This window comes from Gorilla gorilla, chromosome 1 (genome assembly GCF_029281585.2).
Source record: "Gorilla gorilla gorilla isolate KB3781 chromosome 1, NHGRI_mGorGor1-v2.1_pri, whole genome shotgun sequence".
Lineage (NCBI taxonomy): Eukaryota > Metazoa > Chordata > Mammalia > Primates > Hominidae > Gorilla > Gorilla gorilla.
This window is the reverse complement of record NC_073224.2, coordinates 171,818,656-171,837,360: the sequence shown is the minus strand read 5'-3', so window position 1 is coordinate 171,837,360 and position 18,705 is coordinate 171,818,656. Positions and strand designations below refer to the sequence as shown.

The following is an 18,705-nucleotide window of genomic DNA, read 5'->3' as shown; positions in this document are numbered from 1 at the left end:
AGGGGCTTATAGGTCAGGGCAAAGGAGATGAAAAGCTAGTGGAGAGCTTTGAGCAGAGGGGTGACAGGATCTGATTAACACTTGAAAGGGGGCACTCCTGGCTATCCTGTGAATAGGCTGCAGGGAGGCATGTGGTGGAAGCAAGGAAAGGGGTTGCGAGGCTGTTCCCACTGATCCAGGTGAGAAGTGATGGTGGGTTAGTTAGATTAGGGTGGCAGCAGTGGAATTGGTGAGATTTCCTGGTGAAGTTGATGAGAAGTGTGAAAAACAGAGACATACGGGATGACTCACTGCTACATTTCCAGTCTGAACAACTGAAAGGATGGAGTTGCCTTTTACTGAAATGGGGATCCTGGGAGGGAATAGGTTGGAAATGGGACACAATCAAGTGTTGTTCTTGGTACATGTGACATTTTCAATGCAAATGAAGACATTAAGTAAAGAGCTGGAATATTTGGGTCCAGAGTTGGGAGAGGCTGAGGCTAAAGATACAGATTAAGAGTCATCAGAGAATAGATGATTTTTCAGACCACAAAGGTAGGTGAGATCACCCCCCTAGGGAAAGCACAGCTAAATAAAGAGAAGAGGTCCAAAGCAGGTGCCCCAGTCCCAAAGTCTAAGAGTCTGGAAAGATGGAAGGAGACAGGAATGGAACCTAAATGCTGGTCAGCAAAGAAGAATGACCAACAGAAGGGTAGAGGAGACTCTGGGAAGAAAAACTGATCAATTACGTCAGATGCTGGGATGAATAAAAAGAAAGGAATAAAAAATGACCTTTGGATTTGGACTATGAAGGTTGTTGGTGATCCCGTGAAAAGCAGTTTTAGTAGAGTGGTGGAGATGAATCCAGACTGGAAAGGACTCAAGAGAGAACAGAGGAGAAGACATATGCACAAGGTTTTTGAGAAGCATTGCTGTAAAGAGGAGCAGAAAAAGGGTATGTGGCTTCAGGGGGAAGTGGGAAATGGGAGAATTTTGTCTAAGAATGGGAGATGGCAGGGCATGTTTGTATATTAATAGAAAGAATCCAGCAGAAAGGGAGAAGTCAATGATGTGGAGAGCAAGTAGGTACATCTACAGGAGCACTGTCTTTCTGTAAGTGAGAGGAGCTGGGCTTAGGGGAGTTTTTTCACTACAACACAGACAAGTATCTGATTCTGACCACGGAATATCCCGAAGATCAAGGACAGGTTAAAGAGCCAGAAAGGTCAGCTGGGTGTGGTGGCTCACGCCTGTAATCCCAGCACTTTGGGAAGCTGAAGCGGGCAAATCACTTGAGCTCAGGATTTCGAGATCAGCCTGGGCAACATAGGGAAACCCTGTCTCTACAAAATAATACAAAAAAACTAGCTGGGAAGCATACACCTGTGGTTCTAGCTACCGGGAGGCTGAGGTGGGATGACCACTGGAGCCTGGAAAGTCAAGGCTGCAGCAAGCTGAGATCCCAGCACTGCACTCCAGCCTGGACAACAGAGTGTGAGACCTTGTCTCCAAAAAATAAATTAATTAATTAAAAAGAGCCAGAAAGGTGAGAGAGGTAGAACCCCGAGGATTTACTTAATAACAACTTGCATAGGAAAGTTGCAGGAGAAAAAGGAGTCCAGGATGACTCCTGGTCAAATCACTGGCCTAAGTCACACACTGGCTGTTTGAACTGGACACCAGCAAAAGCAAGAGCTTGGCGGATCATGAGAAGCCAGTATTCCTGAAGAGCGCTCCAAAACCAGCTCTTACTTTTCCAGAAGCACTGGGGGTCGGGACATCATGGTGATCCTCCTCCAATACCACACCATAATGATGAAGATGCTGGGCGTAAGGAAGGTCTTCATGGCAAACCACACCTTGGTGAAGCCTCCATTTTGGTGGATCCCCTAGGCAGAGACCAGTGATAATTTTGAAGGTGAATATTATCTTAGCATTTCCTTCTACTAGCAAATGATTTTGTGGGAGAGGTAAGTGGAGACCTTGTCTGCGAATGTTCATGATCAAGAGCTTTCACATTCATAGCATGTACTGCCCTCATACACCCTTGGACTCTCCTCAGAGATAATAGAAATACATATTAAAAGAGCCCTGTGCTATGGACCTGAGACCAGAGAAATAAAGAGGGCATCCCATTCACAGTAATGGCTTTCATGTTCTGGGGTCTGAAAGAAGAACATGGGGCTTTGGGGCAGGGTCACTATTTCCGAGAGACTTCGAATTATCTTACCTTGGACTCATCCCACTGATATTAAAATGCTAATACCTAAAGATACACTTTAGAGGTATGGATTAATAGGGCAGGTATGGATTAATAGGGCATACAGGGTGTATGATATCTACCCAGCTACCACCCCCACAGTGTACCCCCCAAAAAAGCCACATTTGAGGTAGAACCAGAAATTTCAGGTAAAAAGCAGAGATATCCTCTATCTCTTAACACCTCCCTTGGCCGTTTAATCCTCATTCGACCCTCACATCTTACTAATCTGGTCTACTAAGGCTACAAGAGCTTTTTCCCTATGCTAAGATTACGATTAAGTACATGGTCAATTTTTTTTGTAAGCTTTTCATTAGAAAGTTGCAGATATCCTAGATGGTCAATATGTTGAGATTGGTAAGTGTTAAGGTAAATCTATTCTATAAAATGCTAATCAATATTGGAAAGTATATTTATATTACATTGACCAATTTATATTACATATACCATTAAATAAAGAAAGCAAGGAAAAAAGTCAGTTCAATATGATCCTACTTTTTGTAAGGGAATTACTATGTATAAAAAAAAGCCTGGAAGGAGATATATCAAAACCTGAACAGTGACTATTTCTCTAAATAGTAGGACATTACAGGTAATTATTATGCTTTTCTGTGTCTCTACACAATTCTTGTGGGACTTTGTTGAGATTGAAAAGAAATGGCCTCCTTGCAGCAAGTTCTAACTTTTCACCAATTAAACAAATATGATGGAAAGAACCTAACCCACCCCTATTCCTTTTAACATTTGTGCTTGCAAGGTGAAACACATAAAAAAGAAAATTTACTTTTATCTCAGTGTTATTCATTATGCAATCATGACTATATCATGATCTTATCATCACTGTAATGATCTTAAGTGATCTTAAGCCCATTTAAAATCTTAAGTGGGCACAATAATTGCATTGTTTCCCATTTCTGTAATCTCTCACACAAATTTATTCACTTTATGACCTCAGCCATCATGAGTATGTTATTATTCCCATTTCTCAGATGAGACAGGTGAGGCATAGAGGTGCCAAGAGTGAGATGGAGTTCCCCTCCAATACACATGCCAAGATCAATTACATTCACTTACCACCAACCGGATATCCTTTATCTCCCCAATTCCCACATTGATTTTCTTCTTCTCATTCACAGGCAGCCGGATGTTTAAAAGGTAAAACTTATGGGCCACAGACCCAATTTCCATGAAAGGAAGGACATCACATTCATAGTAACGGCCCTCATGCTCTGGAGTCTGGAAAAAGAGCAGAGGGTTTGAGGCAGGGTCACTATTTCCAATAGACTGGCTCTGAATTCTGTTACCCTGGACCCATAACATCAATTGTAAGCAGCTAATGCTTAAAGGTACACTTTAGAGGCACAGAGTAACAAGGCATACTGGAGGCATGGTGTCTACCCAGCTATCCCAACCTAAAACAAACATCAACAACAACAACAACAACAAACAGCCGTATTCAAGGTAGAACCAGAAATTTTAGGTAGAAAGCAGAGATACCTTCCTTCTATCTCCTAACACCTTTCTAGGCTGTTTAATCTTCATTAGAACCTCGCATCTTACGAATCTTGTCTGCCACGGTTACAAGAGTTTTTATCTGCAGTGTGTTGTCAGGGTCTCTAAGGCTCTGTGGAACAGTCAGCCTCTTAAACGTTCAGGTGGAAGCTCTTACTGAATCATTACACTCTTTAACGACGGCTAATTATTCTCCTGATTTTGGCCTGAGGGAGAAGCTAGAAGAAGCTGAAAATATCTTCTTTTTATTCACTTGCCAGGAAAAAAAAGACACAAGGAGCCCTTGGTATTTAGGGAAGGTCGAAACAGAAGAAAGAAAGATAATAAGATTAGTGGCCAGAGATACCCACTAAGAATTTTCTGCCTCCAGTGCTTCCTAACAGTCCAAGATGGCAGAAGGGAATAGAAGTTTTAATGAAATAAGAATTTAGCCCAGTGTCTAGGAAAGCCTCTTGGACTTCGTGCCAAACAATTTAAGAAATACTGCCCAGAGCACGGTGGTGGGAAATTGGACAGTAGGGACACAGCTTTTTTTTGAAAACTAAATTGTGCTCCACCTCACCAGGACTCCCGACTGTGTACCTGCTGAGGGGTGGGGGCCAGGGGTAAAGATGAGCATAAAGAGGCATGAGCTTCAGCAGGCCGGGACTTTTCCCTGATATAGAAGATGAGACTCTACCATCAATGTTGGGTTTCTATGTTCAATGTTTCCTTGGCACCTCCTGATCAAGTGATAGGGGAGATCTAATTTGTCCTTCCTAAGCCTGAATTTGCAAGACCTCCATAATTTGTCATAAATCTTCAGAGCAAAGATCCACTGAAGAAGTGAGAAGAAAGAAGATAACAAAGAGTCCATAGTCTAAGAGTGTGTAGGAAGGGGCTAGGAAGGGGCTCTGCCCCTTCTGAGATCTCGGCTGGTGGGGAGGGTTCCTTACTGGACAGTCAGAGCTTAGAATGCAGTAAACAGACCTTTGTACAGAGACAGAGACACACACGGCAAGGTAGAGGTGGGGAGGTGCTTCTACCTCCTCTTCCCCACCAAGGCACACATAACCAATCAGTCGTCAACAGTTTTTATCCCTAAGGTGTGAGCGGCTCTTGTCAGACACACCAGTTGATTAGAGTTGGCATGTGAGATTTTTAAAAATTCTGTAGAAAGAATGCTGCTTTTTCAAACCTCAGCTGCAGGTCAGATGATTCTTCCTATATAGATCATCTTTCTCTCCCCTCCACTCCTTTCTCTCTTATACTTTCAAATCAGGGAGGATGGGGGCTCTGCAGGTACTACTAAAAGTTCACTGCAGGCTCTAATTCTCCCTCAGATTAAGCTGCAGCGAGGAGGCTGATTATCCTCTGTGGTAACAGCAAGAGGGTATTTTCTGATTTGTTTCCAGTTAGGGCCTTATTTTGTTGATGGAAATTGAGAACTTGAGGGCGGAAGGGAACAAAACCTACTTAGTCTAATTCCATCTGGTGTGTGTCTCGCCCAGGGTCCCAAAAGTAGTAGCAGAATTGGGAGAAGGACATGGGCCCTGCCCAAAGGCAGGCATTGTGCTGTGATAAAGACTCCTGAACTCCAGGCCAGGAGGCTGATTCTAGTCCTGACCATGTTCCTTGCTGGGTACCTTGGGTCACCCTGCCTCATTTGGCCTCAGTTTACTCCTAAGTGAGAAAGTTAAGTAAGATGATCTCCAGGGTCACTTCTAATCCCCCACGATGGGTCTCTGGGTGCCCCACACTTCCCTGTCACTACTGAATGAGTAACATGGACACCCTTGACACAAATTTACCTAAGTTCAAATTAAGAGAGACACATTGGCATCTGGGACACTGGCTCAACCTTCCTGTCTCAGAGACAAATTCGTTGTATCCTGTTAGAGACTTTTCTTCATGCACTAAAGTCCTGCCTCTGCCAGTATTTAGGGCATTTAAGAAGAAAGATTCCTCTCTCTCCTTCCTTTCCCCCACCCCCAGTTCTCCCCCAACTCCAGCATGAGACTGGCTCATTAGGACAAATTACAGCAGGTGGCAACTTGACTTTTTTTTTTTTTAACTTCACAATCCACCAGGGACTCAAAAGCTTTAAAGCAATTTCTCATTTAATCTTGAGACTCAAGACTAAATTTCACTGCAATCAAAAAGCAGACACTTGATGATTCATTTCCTTCGCACCTTTCAAGATTTAATATCTTTCTTGCAAGGGATCAACACATCCTAAAGATAATTAAGCATTAAGAAGCAGTTGCAGGCAAACACCCTTCCCCCTCGCTACTCAGTGCCCTCCATGTGTATAAATAAGAGAAATGACTTTTCCCTTTTCTATGGATAAAATTCTGTATCCGAAAGCCATCTAGCTTAGATGTTCAACCAGTATTTCAAAGATGCAGTCAACTTGCAGAGATAGCTAGAAAGGTTTTTAATTTTCTTGGTTGCATGCAAAGATCTGAAAATGTTAGCTGTTCCTCTCTCCTGCTTCCTCTAGTTTGTCTATCATTCATTTCTACCTACAAATGGCTTTCTCTGGAGGACAGCCCTATATTTAGCACTCAGCAGAGGGTCTAGGGCAGTGGCTCTCAAACTTCATTGAGTTTAAGGTAGTAAACTGAAGGCCTGTTAAAACACAGATTCCTTGCTCCTACACCCTGAGACATTGACTTAATAGGTTCTGGGTGTGCCCTGGGAATCTGCCTTTCCTAAAACCTCTCAGGTGATGCTGCCACTGTTGGTTCTCAGAACACACTTTCTGTAGCTTTGTTCTAGGAAACCTGGGGGAGGGAGACTCCCCTAGTGTTTCAAAAAACACTGCAATGGGTACTTAGGTTTACCCATGGAGGGCCTTAGTTTATATGTTTTCTCCTAGTGGCCCATCTGGTTAATATCCGCTTTGACTCTCAAATATGTCCCAGACAAGATGTTAAATTATAAGGTCATCCTGCCTACGTCATTGTATCATCTAGTCCAGGGGTGTCCAATCTTTTGGCTTCTCTGGGCCAAACTGGAAGGAGGAGAATTGTCTTGAGCCACACATAAAATACACTAACAATAGCTGATGAGCTAAAAAAAAAAAAAAAATCACAAAAAGAACTTATAATGTTTTAAGAACGTAATGAATTTACATTGGGCCACATTCAAAGCCATCCTGGGCTGCGTGCGGCCCGCAGGCAGAGTTGGACAAGCTTGATCTAGCCCTTAAAAAGACTCTCAAGGTAGGTACTCTTATCTCATCTTGCAGAAGAAAAACTGAAGCTCAGACAGATTATGTAAGCTTACCTGAGGTCACACCGTCAGTGATAAAACCACCTAATCTTTCTCCTCTTTAGGAAAAAAATGGCTAAAGCTGGGGCAAGGTACTCAGAGGCTTCAACCTCATGTTTTTACTATTTCGCAGGAAATCTCAACAGTAATAGGCAAAAGCAAAGTTAGGAAAGGCCCGTGGCAGGAGAGAAGAGGAAATAAAATGCTCCGCAGAGCAGGTATTACCAAAGCTGTCCTCATGCGAAGAAGGGACACACCTATGTAAAGTAAGCAAATCTTTCCACATACCTGAGAACCAAATAAAAACTGTCGGCTTAGACAGCAAGGGGTCATACCTTGGGAGATGTGAAGGTGCATTTGAGTTTCCGTGGTACTCTCTCATGGGCCATTTCAGTCCACTCAGCAAACGCGTCATCACGGTAAGCCAGGGAAACGTCCATGGAGACTTCTGCATTTTCTCCTGCAAGAGAAAGGATGCACATTTCAGAAATGACTTTTGGAAAGATATTTTAGAAACAGCTCAAAAAATTCTTTTAGGCTTTGACATGGAAACCAACAAGACAAAAGGGAAATATTAATTTCTATCAAACTCCAAACCTGAAGACTTAGAAGTCATAGGATGAAAGTCTAAGCCAACTGCTGGGTCCCCTCTCATGTCCACTCTGCCAGAGTCAAGAGCCTCCATTTAAACTCTTCCAGAGACAGGGGCCTCACTCCCTCTGAGGGAGCACAAATGGTCAGACCTCATCCTCCCATAACTTGTACCATGGGTCCTAGGTCTGCCTGTAGAAGCCACATGGAAGATGATGTCCTTCCTTCTTCCATAAAAAGTGCCTTATGTTCTTGAAAACCATACCACATCTGCCTGCATTCTCTTTCCTCTCTGATAAACATGACCAAGTTTTTCAACCACCTCTCAGACGCGTCCCTCTGGGGCTCTTCTCTGGTCACACTCTGTCTGAAAACATCCTTCTCAAACTTATTCCCGAAAGTTCTCAAATATAGGATTTGCTACTTTTCCAAAAGTCAAAATCCCTTCATATTGTGGATGAAGTTAATGTAAAAGGCAAAGTGTTTTTCCAAAATTAAAGACTTATACACAGATAGGAATAATACATAATTGCACAAATGAATGTTCACACATACTTCCATATGTGTGGACTGGACCACCAATGAGTTAAACTCACCACAGAACTCATTAAGGAGATGAGATTAATAAAACATTGCACCTATTAATTTTGTCTGTTTTATACTATGATGAGCAAGTTCAAGAGCAGAGAAGTCTTTTTTTTTTTAATATAAAGGTTTAATTCTATTTAAAAAGAAAGTCCATTAAATCAACTTCAAGTTCTTAACTCATGGGACTATTTTGCAACACTTCTTTGTAAATATCATTTTGTTAGGTTATTGGCAAAACAGTTTCAAGGTTCACTTCCCTCTGTTGAACCAGGTCCAGGTCATTTTGCTTTGGGGTAAATTAAAATCAGAATTCCAAAAGTTGAGCAACTTTGTTTTTTTCTAATTGACTTAGCTCTAACCCACCATTACATCTTAAGGACGACATGACTTGATAATGATGGACTTGTGTGAGGTTTTGAGTTTTCAGTTAAACTTTATATCACATGAGGTAATTGTCAGCATTCTTGAGTCTGGTTATGGAATAGGCAGATAGAACCCTGTAGTAACCCTGTAGTAACAAGAGTTGGAAATTGGCTAATTGACAACGCACTTGCCTTAAACATCTCAAGTAGAGAACTTTTACATTAGTGAGATGTACTTGAATTTCAGAACTTAACAAATTTTAATTACTTTTTATTGAAAACTGCAGTGAACGCTAAATGTCCATGTTTACAATAAACAAATACAGTAACAGTAACTCACACTGAAACAAAACATACTTCTGATAGCCATTATTTTTCTGCTTGGGACAATTTTAAAGTTTTTCTTTTGTCACAAAAACAGGAATGTATCCAAACAAAGGCTCAAAAGAGGCCATCTTTTCAAACAAAAAGGCAATGATTCACAAAAGACTATGAATAGAACCTGTAACTAGTTGATACAAATCTAACAGGATTTGTTAAAATCAGTCACATCTAATACATCTGAAGTGCTCTTGTATAAAATATCACGTGAAGAAAAGACTTTATCAATGTCTAAAAAAGTGGGTTTGTTCATAGACAATCTGACAAGTTACCATAAAAAGTGTTTCCTGAGACATAAGGAAATGCAGCATTATTCTTCTTGAACCTTTTTAGCTCGACTTTCCACTCAATAAAACAGCAAAGGATCTGAAACTGAGAAAATGTATTTGAGTACAGCTTGTGAAACCTAATACTTTTTTTTTTTTTTTTTTTGCATCAGAGGGTTTTTACTGAACTTACAACCAACTTGCCCACTCAGTATGCAGTTCAGATGTGAGAGGCGCTTCTCTGTACAGGAGCCTGTACTGTCTTCAATCCTATGCATGCAGGTGTCTACCACAGGCAAACAGTTTTCTCCCCATTTTGTAGTAATGTAATTTTCCTATTAGCAAAAAGAGGTCACCAGCCCCTGTAGACTTAAGGGACTCAAGTCACAGGATGGGGATATCCTCTTAATATTTTTTATTTTGTTGTTTGAACTCTTGATGCAACATTGTAGAGCAGGGTGTTCAGGACCTGCTGTGCCCAAGGGACTGATGAAGGAAAAAGCTCTATTTATTCTTTGTGATTTGATGCACAGATGAAAAACTTAACACACAATAACAGAAGTTGGTCGTTAATAAATCACATCCTAGTCTTTCAGCGCTTCCGTAAGCAGACGACATCTTCAGTTTTCTAGCTCTTGTAGTTTTAACACTGCAGCATCAATGATGCATATGTCCAGAATCAGTTACAAAGACCATCAGATTCTTTTTCTCTTAGTTCATCATTTTTCACTATCTCTTGGTCCCAAGTGTATCTGAATGATTACCTTCCGGCATTCTCTGCTATTGCTCGTTGGAGTGCTCTCGATTGTCCCCATGTTTTGTGGGCTGGTTGGGAGAGGGCGCCTGGGAAGGATGTGCCACTGTTGGGAGGTTGTGAGTCACTGGGATGCCTCCAGGGATGATCCCTTCCATGGCTGCAGGAAGTCCTCCTGGAGCCACGCCCACGATGCCTGGCGGATATCTGTATGTGGCACCATTGAGCTCAGGATGAATTGCTTGCTGGTCTATTACTGACCAAGGCGCTGATGTGACAAAGAATTCCTTGTTCACACAGTTTCTTAAGCTTTCTGGGATGTGACCTGTGATGGCTCGGCGGATCTCAGTGGCAGCTGCCTCCCTCATCTCCAGTGACGCCTGCTTGCTGTACCAGGCAGTGTGTGGAGTGCAGATAAGATTCCGTGCATCTTTCAACGGACCCTGAGCAAAGCTAAAGGGCTCCGACTCATGCACATCGAGGGCTGTCCCTCGTATCCTGCCCTCCTTGAGAGCTTGTGCTAAGGCTTTCTCGTCCACCAGGCCACCACGGGGTGCGTTCACAAGGAATGCTCCCTGCCTCATCTGCTTTATGGTAAAGTCATTGATGAGGTGGTGGTTATGTTAGTTGAGATTGCAGTGCGAGGAGACGCAGTCGCTCTGATACAGCAAATCCTACAGAGTGTAGACCCTCTGCACGCCCAGGGATTGCTCGATCCCATCCTGCAAGTAGGAGTCATAAAATATGACGCCGAATCCAAAGGCCTTGGCTCGGACTGCAACCGCCTGCCCCCTGCGATCAAAGCCTATGAGGCCCAGCATTTCCCCACGGATGCGGGCCGCTCCCGAGGCCAACTCGCGGTTCTGCTCCATGCTCTGAACCCGTGTGCCTTACCGCAGTGCTTGGTACAGCCATGTGTTCCTCTGGTACAGAGTGAGGATGTGGCAGATGGTAGAGTCCGATGTCTCTTCCACGGCTGCAGACGGGATATTGCACACAGCAATTCCGAGCTCGCTAGCAGCCTTGATGTCCACGTTATCGTAGCCACTGCCTATCCGCACGATCGCTCTCGGGGCCTTAAACTTTTCTAGGTCCTCCCTGGTGAGGATGATGGTGTGGTACATCATGGCACCCACGGCTTCGTTAGAACCTTCTCGTGGATTTCCTGCGTGGACTGCGCATCACAGAAGGCCACAGTGACCAGGTCCTTCAGGATGGGCAGCTCCACAGTGCAGTCGCGGCCGTCCAGCAGCGCCACCAGGGGGCGGGAGTGCAGGGGGCCGTTCATGATCTGGGGGCGGATACCTTCACAAATTCTGTCCAATCGCTGTCTCTTGACTTTGTGCTTATCCACAGGGCCATACTTTATGGAACTTTGCAACTCTCAGATCAAAAGGCAAAGCAGTCCTCTAAGAACTTAGGGGAACTCGCAGGAGTCTGCGTGCATGACGCCACTATGAACCCACTATAAATCTGTACACACTATAAATGTGTATACTATAAATCTATAGTTCACACGATGGGCTGTCCGTCTTTTTAAGGGAACACAGCTTCATTGGTTCAAAACCATTTAAGGTGATGAAACCCTCGTTCCGGACGGTCGGCGTCCACGGCAAAAGGCGCCCACCCTGGAGGCCGCGGTGGCGGTGGCTCCCGCCCCTCCCACCCCACCCTGCGGCGGTGGCGGTGGCTGCAGCTGTGCAGCCCCACCTAGCGCAGCATGGCTCCCTTTTCGGTCCCTCGCTCCTCCGGGCCGCTCCCGAGCCACCTTAAAATGACACTCGCACACAGGGACACACAACACAAAAACTTAATCTCTCCAGCTCCCCACCACTCCCCCTCCCTCCCTCCGCTGCCCCCCTCCCCCCACCCTACCCCTCCAGAGAAGTCTTAATGAGAAAAAAAAAAAAAAAAAAGCACAAATCACATTTCCAAAATGACTGGAGATCCTGCCACCACTAGGGTTATGAAAATGGGCACAATTTTAGGCTCTGGCTATTCAGCCTTGAAGAAGTCTCAGTATCCAGGCACCTGAGTTTGCTCATCTAATACCCACCTCCTCCAGGGCTGCGACAAGGATTAAAAGTCAAGTTAGTGAAAGCACTGCATGCTGCCTCGTATGCAGTAGGTGCTTAATAAATGTTTACTAAACCTGAACACATACAAGTCACAAGGGAAACAGATAGGAATAACTGCCCTCCGAAAAGCAGGGCTTTTCTACGGTGGCTTAAAGCTGACATGGCAGCATGGCAGATCCCTGGTTCTCAGAAGAAATCTCGGAAAAGGAAGAGATGATCCATGGAAGAAGGAATTTGAGGCCATTCTGATATAGAGGAAACCCTCGATGAACATCAGTACCCACTATTCTATTATTCCTATTTTTATCCTCAGTTAAACATAGTGAATTAGCCACTGTGTTTTCCTCCTGAAATTCCACAAAATAAAGACAAAGACAGTAAAAAGAAAAGCAAACGATATTAAATCAAAAGGGGAAAAAACTAACTGTAGACACACGAGCAGACAAGAGATTTCATTTTTTTTTTTTTAAGACAGAGTTTTGCTCTTGTTACCCAGGCTGGAGTGCAATGGCATGATCTCGGCTCACTGCAACCTCTGCCTCCTGGGTTCAAGCAATTCTCCTGCCTCAGCCTCCCGAGTAGCTGGGATTACAGGTGTGCACCACCATGCCTGGCTAATTTTGTATTTTTAGCAGAGTCAGGGTTTATCCATGGTGGTCAGGCTGGTCTTGAACTCCTGACCTCAGGTGATCCACCTGCCTCAGCTTCCCAAAGTGTTGGGATCACAGGCGTGAGCCACTGTGCCTGGCCTCAAAATTTTTTTAAAACATAAAAAATACATGAAGTAGGGTTTCCTGGCAGCCACAGCCTACACTCGTATAGAGCGGATATTCTAGAAAAGTGAGCCAACATGTCTGCAGGAACCTGAAGCCACTCAGAATTTGAAAGTACCAGGGGTTGCCGAAGGCAGAACAAAGCATGGCACTGACAATGGGGTGACTGGGTCAAAGTCTGCACACAAAACTGCTGGACCTCAGTTCTCCCACATCTTCCCATCTGTGCATGATCCAAGGAGAGACTTTGGACTTGAGGACACCAGGGGAATACGTAGACCCAGGGCTGGAGGTGGAGAAGAGCAAGAGTCTGTAGAAGAAACTGTGCCACTCCCAGCTTGGCAGAAACAATGCTCAGAGTTGGTATCTCCCCTTGGTCAGGGACCAAGCTGGCTACAACTTCTCCCCACTTAGTAGCCTCAGTGGTCAACAGAAAGAATCAGTCAGAGCTCCCTTGGAGTCAAATCTTAGGCAATAAAGTACATCCTACTTATAACGCCGGGAGTAGGAATTGGGACTTTAAACTGTGTTGAAAAGGGTGCTTGGAGAAACACAAGAGTATAAATATGAAAAGCTGTAAAAAATGTCATCAGCTCACACACAGGTTACAAATTACTCACAGGTTGTTCTCCTTGGAGCCATAGGGTTCAGAGCAACACTAGCCTTAGACACAGGCAAGAGGGGCCTTTGAAGTTTGGGCCCCACACTTTTAAAGGGTCCCACTCTGTCAACTGTTCCCTTCTTTATAGGACAAGAAGACTCCCAAGTGAAGGGGATATATATACCCAGAGCCTACAGACCCCCTCACTTTAGACCACGCTCCGAGATGTCAGACTCCAGAACATTCTGCCTAGACAGCTCTGAACTCTTATCTTACTTCCAAGGTCTGTGTGGCCTCTTTCCAGGTCTGGCTTCCCAAGAAGAACTAGACGACCACCTGTATACTCTTGGATGTTCGGTGGGGGTGGCAGTGAAAAGGCTGCTATTTGTTGGAAGATATGAACAGAGCTCGAGCTCGGAGGTTAGAGTGTCCATGTACAAGCACGCAAGGCCCCTCTCTTTATGGGATGGAGCCAGAGGTGGGGAGAAAAGGGGTGTAGGGGCCCACACTTCCTGGCCAGTCACATTTTGGCACAGAATTCCAAGTCATCCATGAGTCCTCAATTCGAACCTGGCCATCCTGTTCATTATGCAAGTAACTCATCATCAGAGGATGCAACGTACTTGGCTTAACAGTTTGCTGGCCTGATTTATCACTTCTAAATATTTAGACACATGATAGGCATGCCTTCATTCATACTGTTTCCCCAAGCCAGACAAATGTTTGTGGTGGGCCTGGTTCAGAGCAGGTGCCTCACAGAGACAAGGCTAGATAGGATTGCTTCCTTGCCTGGTCCCAGCTTCAAAAGTTATTCTAATCTGTTGAGGATCCTCAAAGGAAAAACTATTTTAAAATATGCGGTTTAAAATGAAAATTGTGCACAGTATTTTAATGTACAATTACTCCATATTAAGCTCCTGTGGTTTCTGTGCTTTAAATTACCTCATTTAATGTTCCCAACAATTCCACGAAGTGGACAGAATTATTTTATTTTAATTAATGAGTAAAGTGATGCCCTCAGATCTTAAGGAACTTGTATAAAGTCATTGAAATTGCCTTAAAATAAAATCACTTTTTTGGTATTGCTTAAAGAAAACTGGCTAACTTGTGATAAAAGAAGCCCCTCAAAGCAGTCACACAATATGAATATGCTAAGTCTTTAATAATAGCAACAGCTCTCCTTCATCAGAGGCTAACATGCACCAGCCTTCTTCAGGCCTCACATGCATCCTGGGAAGAAGACGTTATATAAATTGCCCAAGAATATATGGCTAGTAAACAGCAGAGCTTAAGTCTGGATCACGTAAGGGCCCCACTGCACTCTACTACCTTTGCTGGTGAAAACAAACAAACACAGTAGAATTCAAAAGAAGCTAACAGCTGAATCAAGCATACTTGGTCAAAGAGCCACTCAACACAAACTAAATATCTTTCCAGCTTTCTACAGGAGAGAAACAGGCAATGTTCCTGGGAGGCTGCAAGTATGGCTCATAAGAATGTCTGGAATTATCTAATCTAAGCTTTCTAAAGCCATCTATTATTGGCTGTTAAAATTATAGCATGTTCTGCCGTCTCTTCACGTTATCATCTCCTTACTTCCTGTGCAATCTGAAGCAGAGGTGTTATTCCTGCTTATGAGGTGAAGACGCCGTAACTCAGAAAGCCCTACCCTAGAAATACCAGACTCAGGACCCTAGAGCTTCATAGCCAATAGTCTCATAGCATCCTGCCATCTTTTATGACGTACATAAAAAAATAGAAATCACAGGGAAAATGGCCTGTTCAAGTGACCTTTACTAGACTGTGATATCACTCCTCACCCCCAGACAGATAGCACACATGAGGTAGCACAGGTCAATCTTAGCAGACCTGGTTCCTTACCTGTTAGGATAAGACTTAACGCCTAGAATTTCATGATTATTACACTAGTTACTGCATGAAAAATGCTCAAGACAGAGCAGAAAGCATGAAGCGTAAGGTATTGTTGTTGACATTTTATTAGGGAAGTGAAACTCTTATACTTATCCTTAATTCAAAATAATTACCAGGTTTCAGGAACATGGAGCTTCCCACTATGAATCCCTAATCCAAACCTAGATCACAAAACCCAGAAACAGGAAAGCACTGGACAGAGGAACACAATAAAACTGCGAAGCTGGTTACCTGAATTGTTTTCTCTTCTGCCTCCAGTGGACTTGGAAATAAAGTTCAGCATTAATGATGATGTTGCATTTAATAAAACACTGGTTTCATGACTCCTGGGATACTGCGTGGGCAATACTTCCCCTCCACCCTCCAGAGATAATGAAGGCGAAGAATCCAATTTGAACTCCCTGGGAGAATGGCAGGAAGGCTAAGCTACATTTGGCACTACATTTGGCACTATATTAGAACTTTCCCTATAAAACAAGGACACTGGTTATATCAGTTTCATGGGGGTACAGTTGTAAGGTATCAGCATAGGGCATTTATAGATTTGAAATGCATGGTTTTCCATACCTATACTATACCAGCAGCTTTGGTATAGAAGCCCATAGGTCCTATGGGCTAGCCAAGCTTCACATTTCTCAAATAGCTTTGGAGACATATTTTAGTTGGGTGGAGAATTCATTCAGAGGAGGAAGGGAAGTGTGGAAAGGCACTGTCGTTTGTTACACTTACTATTTCCATCCTGTTATGGGGGCAGTTTCCCCTATGCTCCAGGGTTCCATAGGAGCAGACCTAGACTGCAAAGTGTGGTTACAGACAGAAAGATCCATGCCTTTCCATGTTGGGAAGCATCAAGTAATTGTATCCTTAGGAAGTCTGTCTCTATACCAGTTATACTGCCCCCTGCCCTGCTTGAGAAAAGCAAAGCCAATCAGTTTTTCTGCAGGCAAGTGGAAAGTCAGAGAGGAGAGCAAGTACCTTCTATAAGCCAGAAATGGTGGGAGGGGGGTGCTAGAAATCGCTAGGAAAGAGGTCTAGTGTCCCCAAGAAATCTAGGGCAGCTGCTTAATGTAAGAATTGTCCCTGGGGTGGGAATGTGGGGAGAAGGAAAAGCAATGAAAAGGCCACTAGAACCTTAATTGAGGAAGACATCAGAATGCTTCTCACCTAAGCTCTATACCTTCTATATTTGAAACAGGTATTTCCCAGCCAGGATAGTACAAAGTGTATAAACTGGGCACCAAATGGATGTGATTTTGAATTCTCCTTTTATGACTTCCCACCTGAACAACCTTGAATACGTCTCAGTTTCCACCTTTGCAGTATGGAAACAGTGGGAACTACTCCCTAAGGCTGTTAACCAATACCAGTTCCTTCTCCATCTACTCCCAGGGTGGCTGGGTTATATTGTTGACCTATTAACTGGAATAAAAGGGGAAAAAGGAGAGGACAAGATATATTAGAGGAAATCAAGAATGATTTTATGGTTGTCAAAAGCTTTTAGGTTCCTAGAGACACTTTGACTTTCCTGGGCCTTTGCCCTGGGAAAAAAATTAAAGAGGTTTCAATGCTCGTGTGCATTCCCACATTACATAGGGGAGCTGCCAGTCACCAGAGTTTGTTTGGGTAACCTCAGAAAGAGGCCACAGAGACAAATCTCCTCCCAGCCTCTGGCAGACATATAATCTGGAGTTATTTATGCCAGCATTCCTTCCCCAATAAAAAACTCTCTGACCTGGCTTGAATTTTTCTTGATGCTTTCAATTAAGGAAATAACAAAACCAACCCTCTCCTATACATGGTTAGGTCTGGCAAAAATGGACTCAGCTAATTATAAATTTGGCCCTGGCGGTTTTCTTAAGATGCCCTACAGGCCTGGGTGTGAGTGGTTATAAAAATGAATGAGTACAATTATTTTGCAAACCAGCCTAACAGTTTAGTTCACATTGCTTCTCTTGTCTTTCCTCATCAAATCAAGCATTTGAATTGCAGAGAATTATCTTCCACATGTAAGAAAACATATTTCTAAGCATTGCAAAACTGGTTCCTTGCTGTATTCTGATGCATTATCATCTGGTTGAAGTCACATATCTGTCTATGGAACATGACGAGGACAAGGGAGAACGGTGCTCACATTAGGTTCTCTTCAAAGTGACATGCAGTTAGAAAACATCCACTTACCCCTATTGCAGCCAAGGCTACTAGTGCTTAAATGCTATACCACTGAAAAAGTAAGTGGAGACATTAATTTTTTTTAATAAATGAATCTGAAGTACCACCGAATATAGAAAAAAACCATATTTATTGTTCACCAGGTCGGAGAGTAGCTCTTTCCTCATCTAACTCAACACGTTCACCCTGAAGGATTTCATCTGCTCCTGGGATGCAAGTCACCCTCCTCTCCAGTCCAGATTTCCCTCTTGATATTTGAATTTGCATGTTCACTTTTCACCAGTCTCTCCTTTTTCGTGGTTTAGAAATGCAAACCACCAAATTTGGTCAACTCTACTAGGTGTCTTTCAGATTTAGCCTCCTCTCCTCACTGATATGCCGCTTGTTCAGGCCACCATTATCTCCAGCCTCCATGACTAAAACACCTGCCCTGTTCCTGTCTAATTTTCACACTTCCTGCTACAGAAATGATTTCTAAAACACTTTCAATGCCTTTATATTGTCTTCAGTGTGATATTAAAACTCCTTAAATGGCATAATTGGCTAAGATGTTATGTAGCAGCCTAGGTTCTAGTTCTATGAACGTTCACTACCCCTTCTACCTAGGTTGGCCACTTCAAATACAGCCCCTCTCCTCTCCAGCCTTGGAAGATGAGTAAGAGCTCAGCTTTGGAGACAGACAGGCTGGGACCACAGCCCACCTTAGCTACTTGGTGCCTATGCAATGTTGGGAGTCACTAAATGTCTCTATCTGTAAGATGAGGATAATGGTAATGGTAATGCCCTTCTCCTATCACTGTGAGGAGTAAATGAGATAATGGGTGCCAAGCACTCAGCACAGGCCTGGCATATAGTAAGCACTCAATCAATGCTGGCTGGCTACTATTTCTTTTTTTCTTTTCTTTTTTTGTTTTTTTTTATTTTTTTGAGATGGAGTTTCGCTCTTGTTGCCCAGGCTGGAGTGCAATGGCACGATCTCTGCTCACTGCAACCTTCGCCTCCTGGGTTCAAGTGATTCTCCTGCCTCAGCCTCCTGAGTAACTGGGATTACAAGCATGGGCCACCATGCCCGGCTAATTTTTTTCTATTTTTAGTAGAGATGGGGTTTCTCCATGTTGGTCAGGCTGGTCTTGAACTCCCAACCTCAGGTGATCCACCCGCCTTGGACTCCCAAAGTGTTGGGATTACAGGTGTGAGCCAC

The 18,705-nt window shown here is 43.6% G+C and overlaps 1 protein-coding gene and 1 pseudogene across 2 annotated transcripts in view; both read right to left on the bottom strand.

Moving 5' to 3' along the window:
* WLS (Wnt ligand secretion mediator) overlaps positions 1-18,705 on the bottom strand; it is a 133,275-nt gene that overhangs the window by 53,254 nt on the left and 61,316 nt on the right. For both annotated transcript variants that reach the window (XM_019019538.4, XM_019019532.4), the window contains exons 3-5: positions 7,345-7,469; positions 3,317-3,478; positions 1,735-1,871 (exon numbers count right to left, since the gene is read on the bottom strand). In XM_019019538.4, coding sequence (XP_018875083.1) covers positions 1,735-1,871; positions 3,317-3,478; positions 7,345-7,469 — 424 coding nt within the window. The remainder of the gene's footprint in view (positions 1-1,734; positions 1,872-3,316; positions 3,479-7,344; positions 7,470-18,705) is intronic.
* Positions 9,168-11,592, bottom strand: LOC101151116 (C-terminal-binding protein 2-like; annotated as a pseudogene).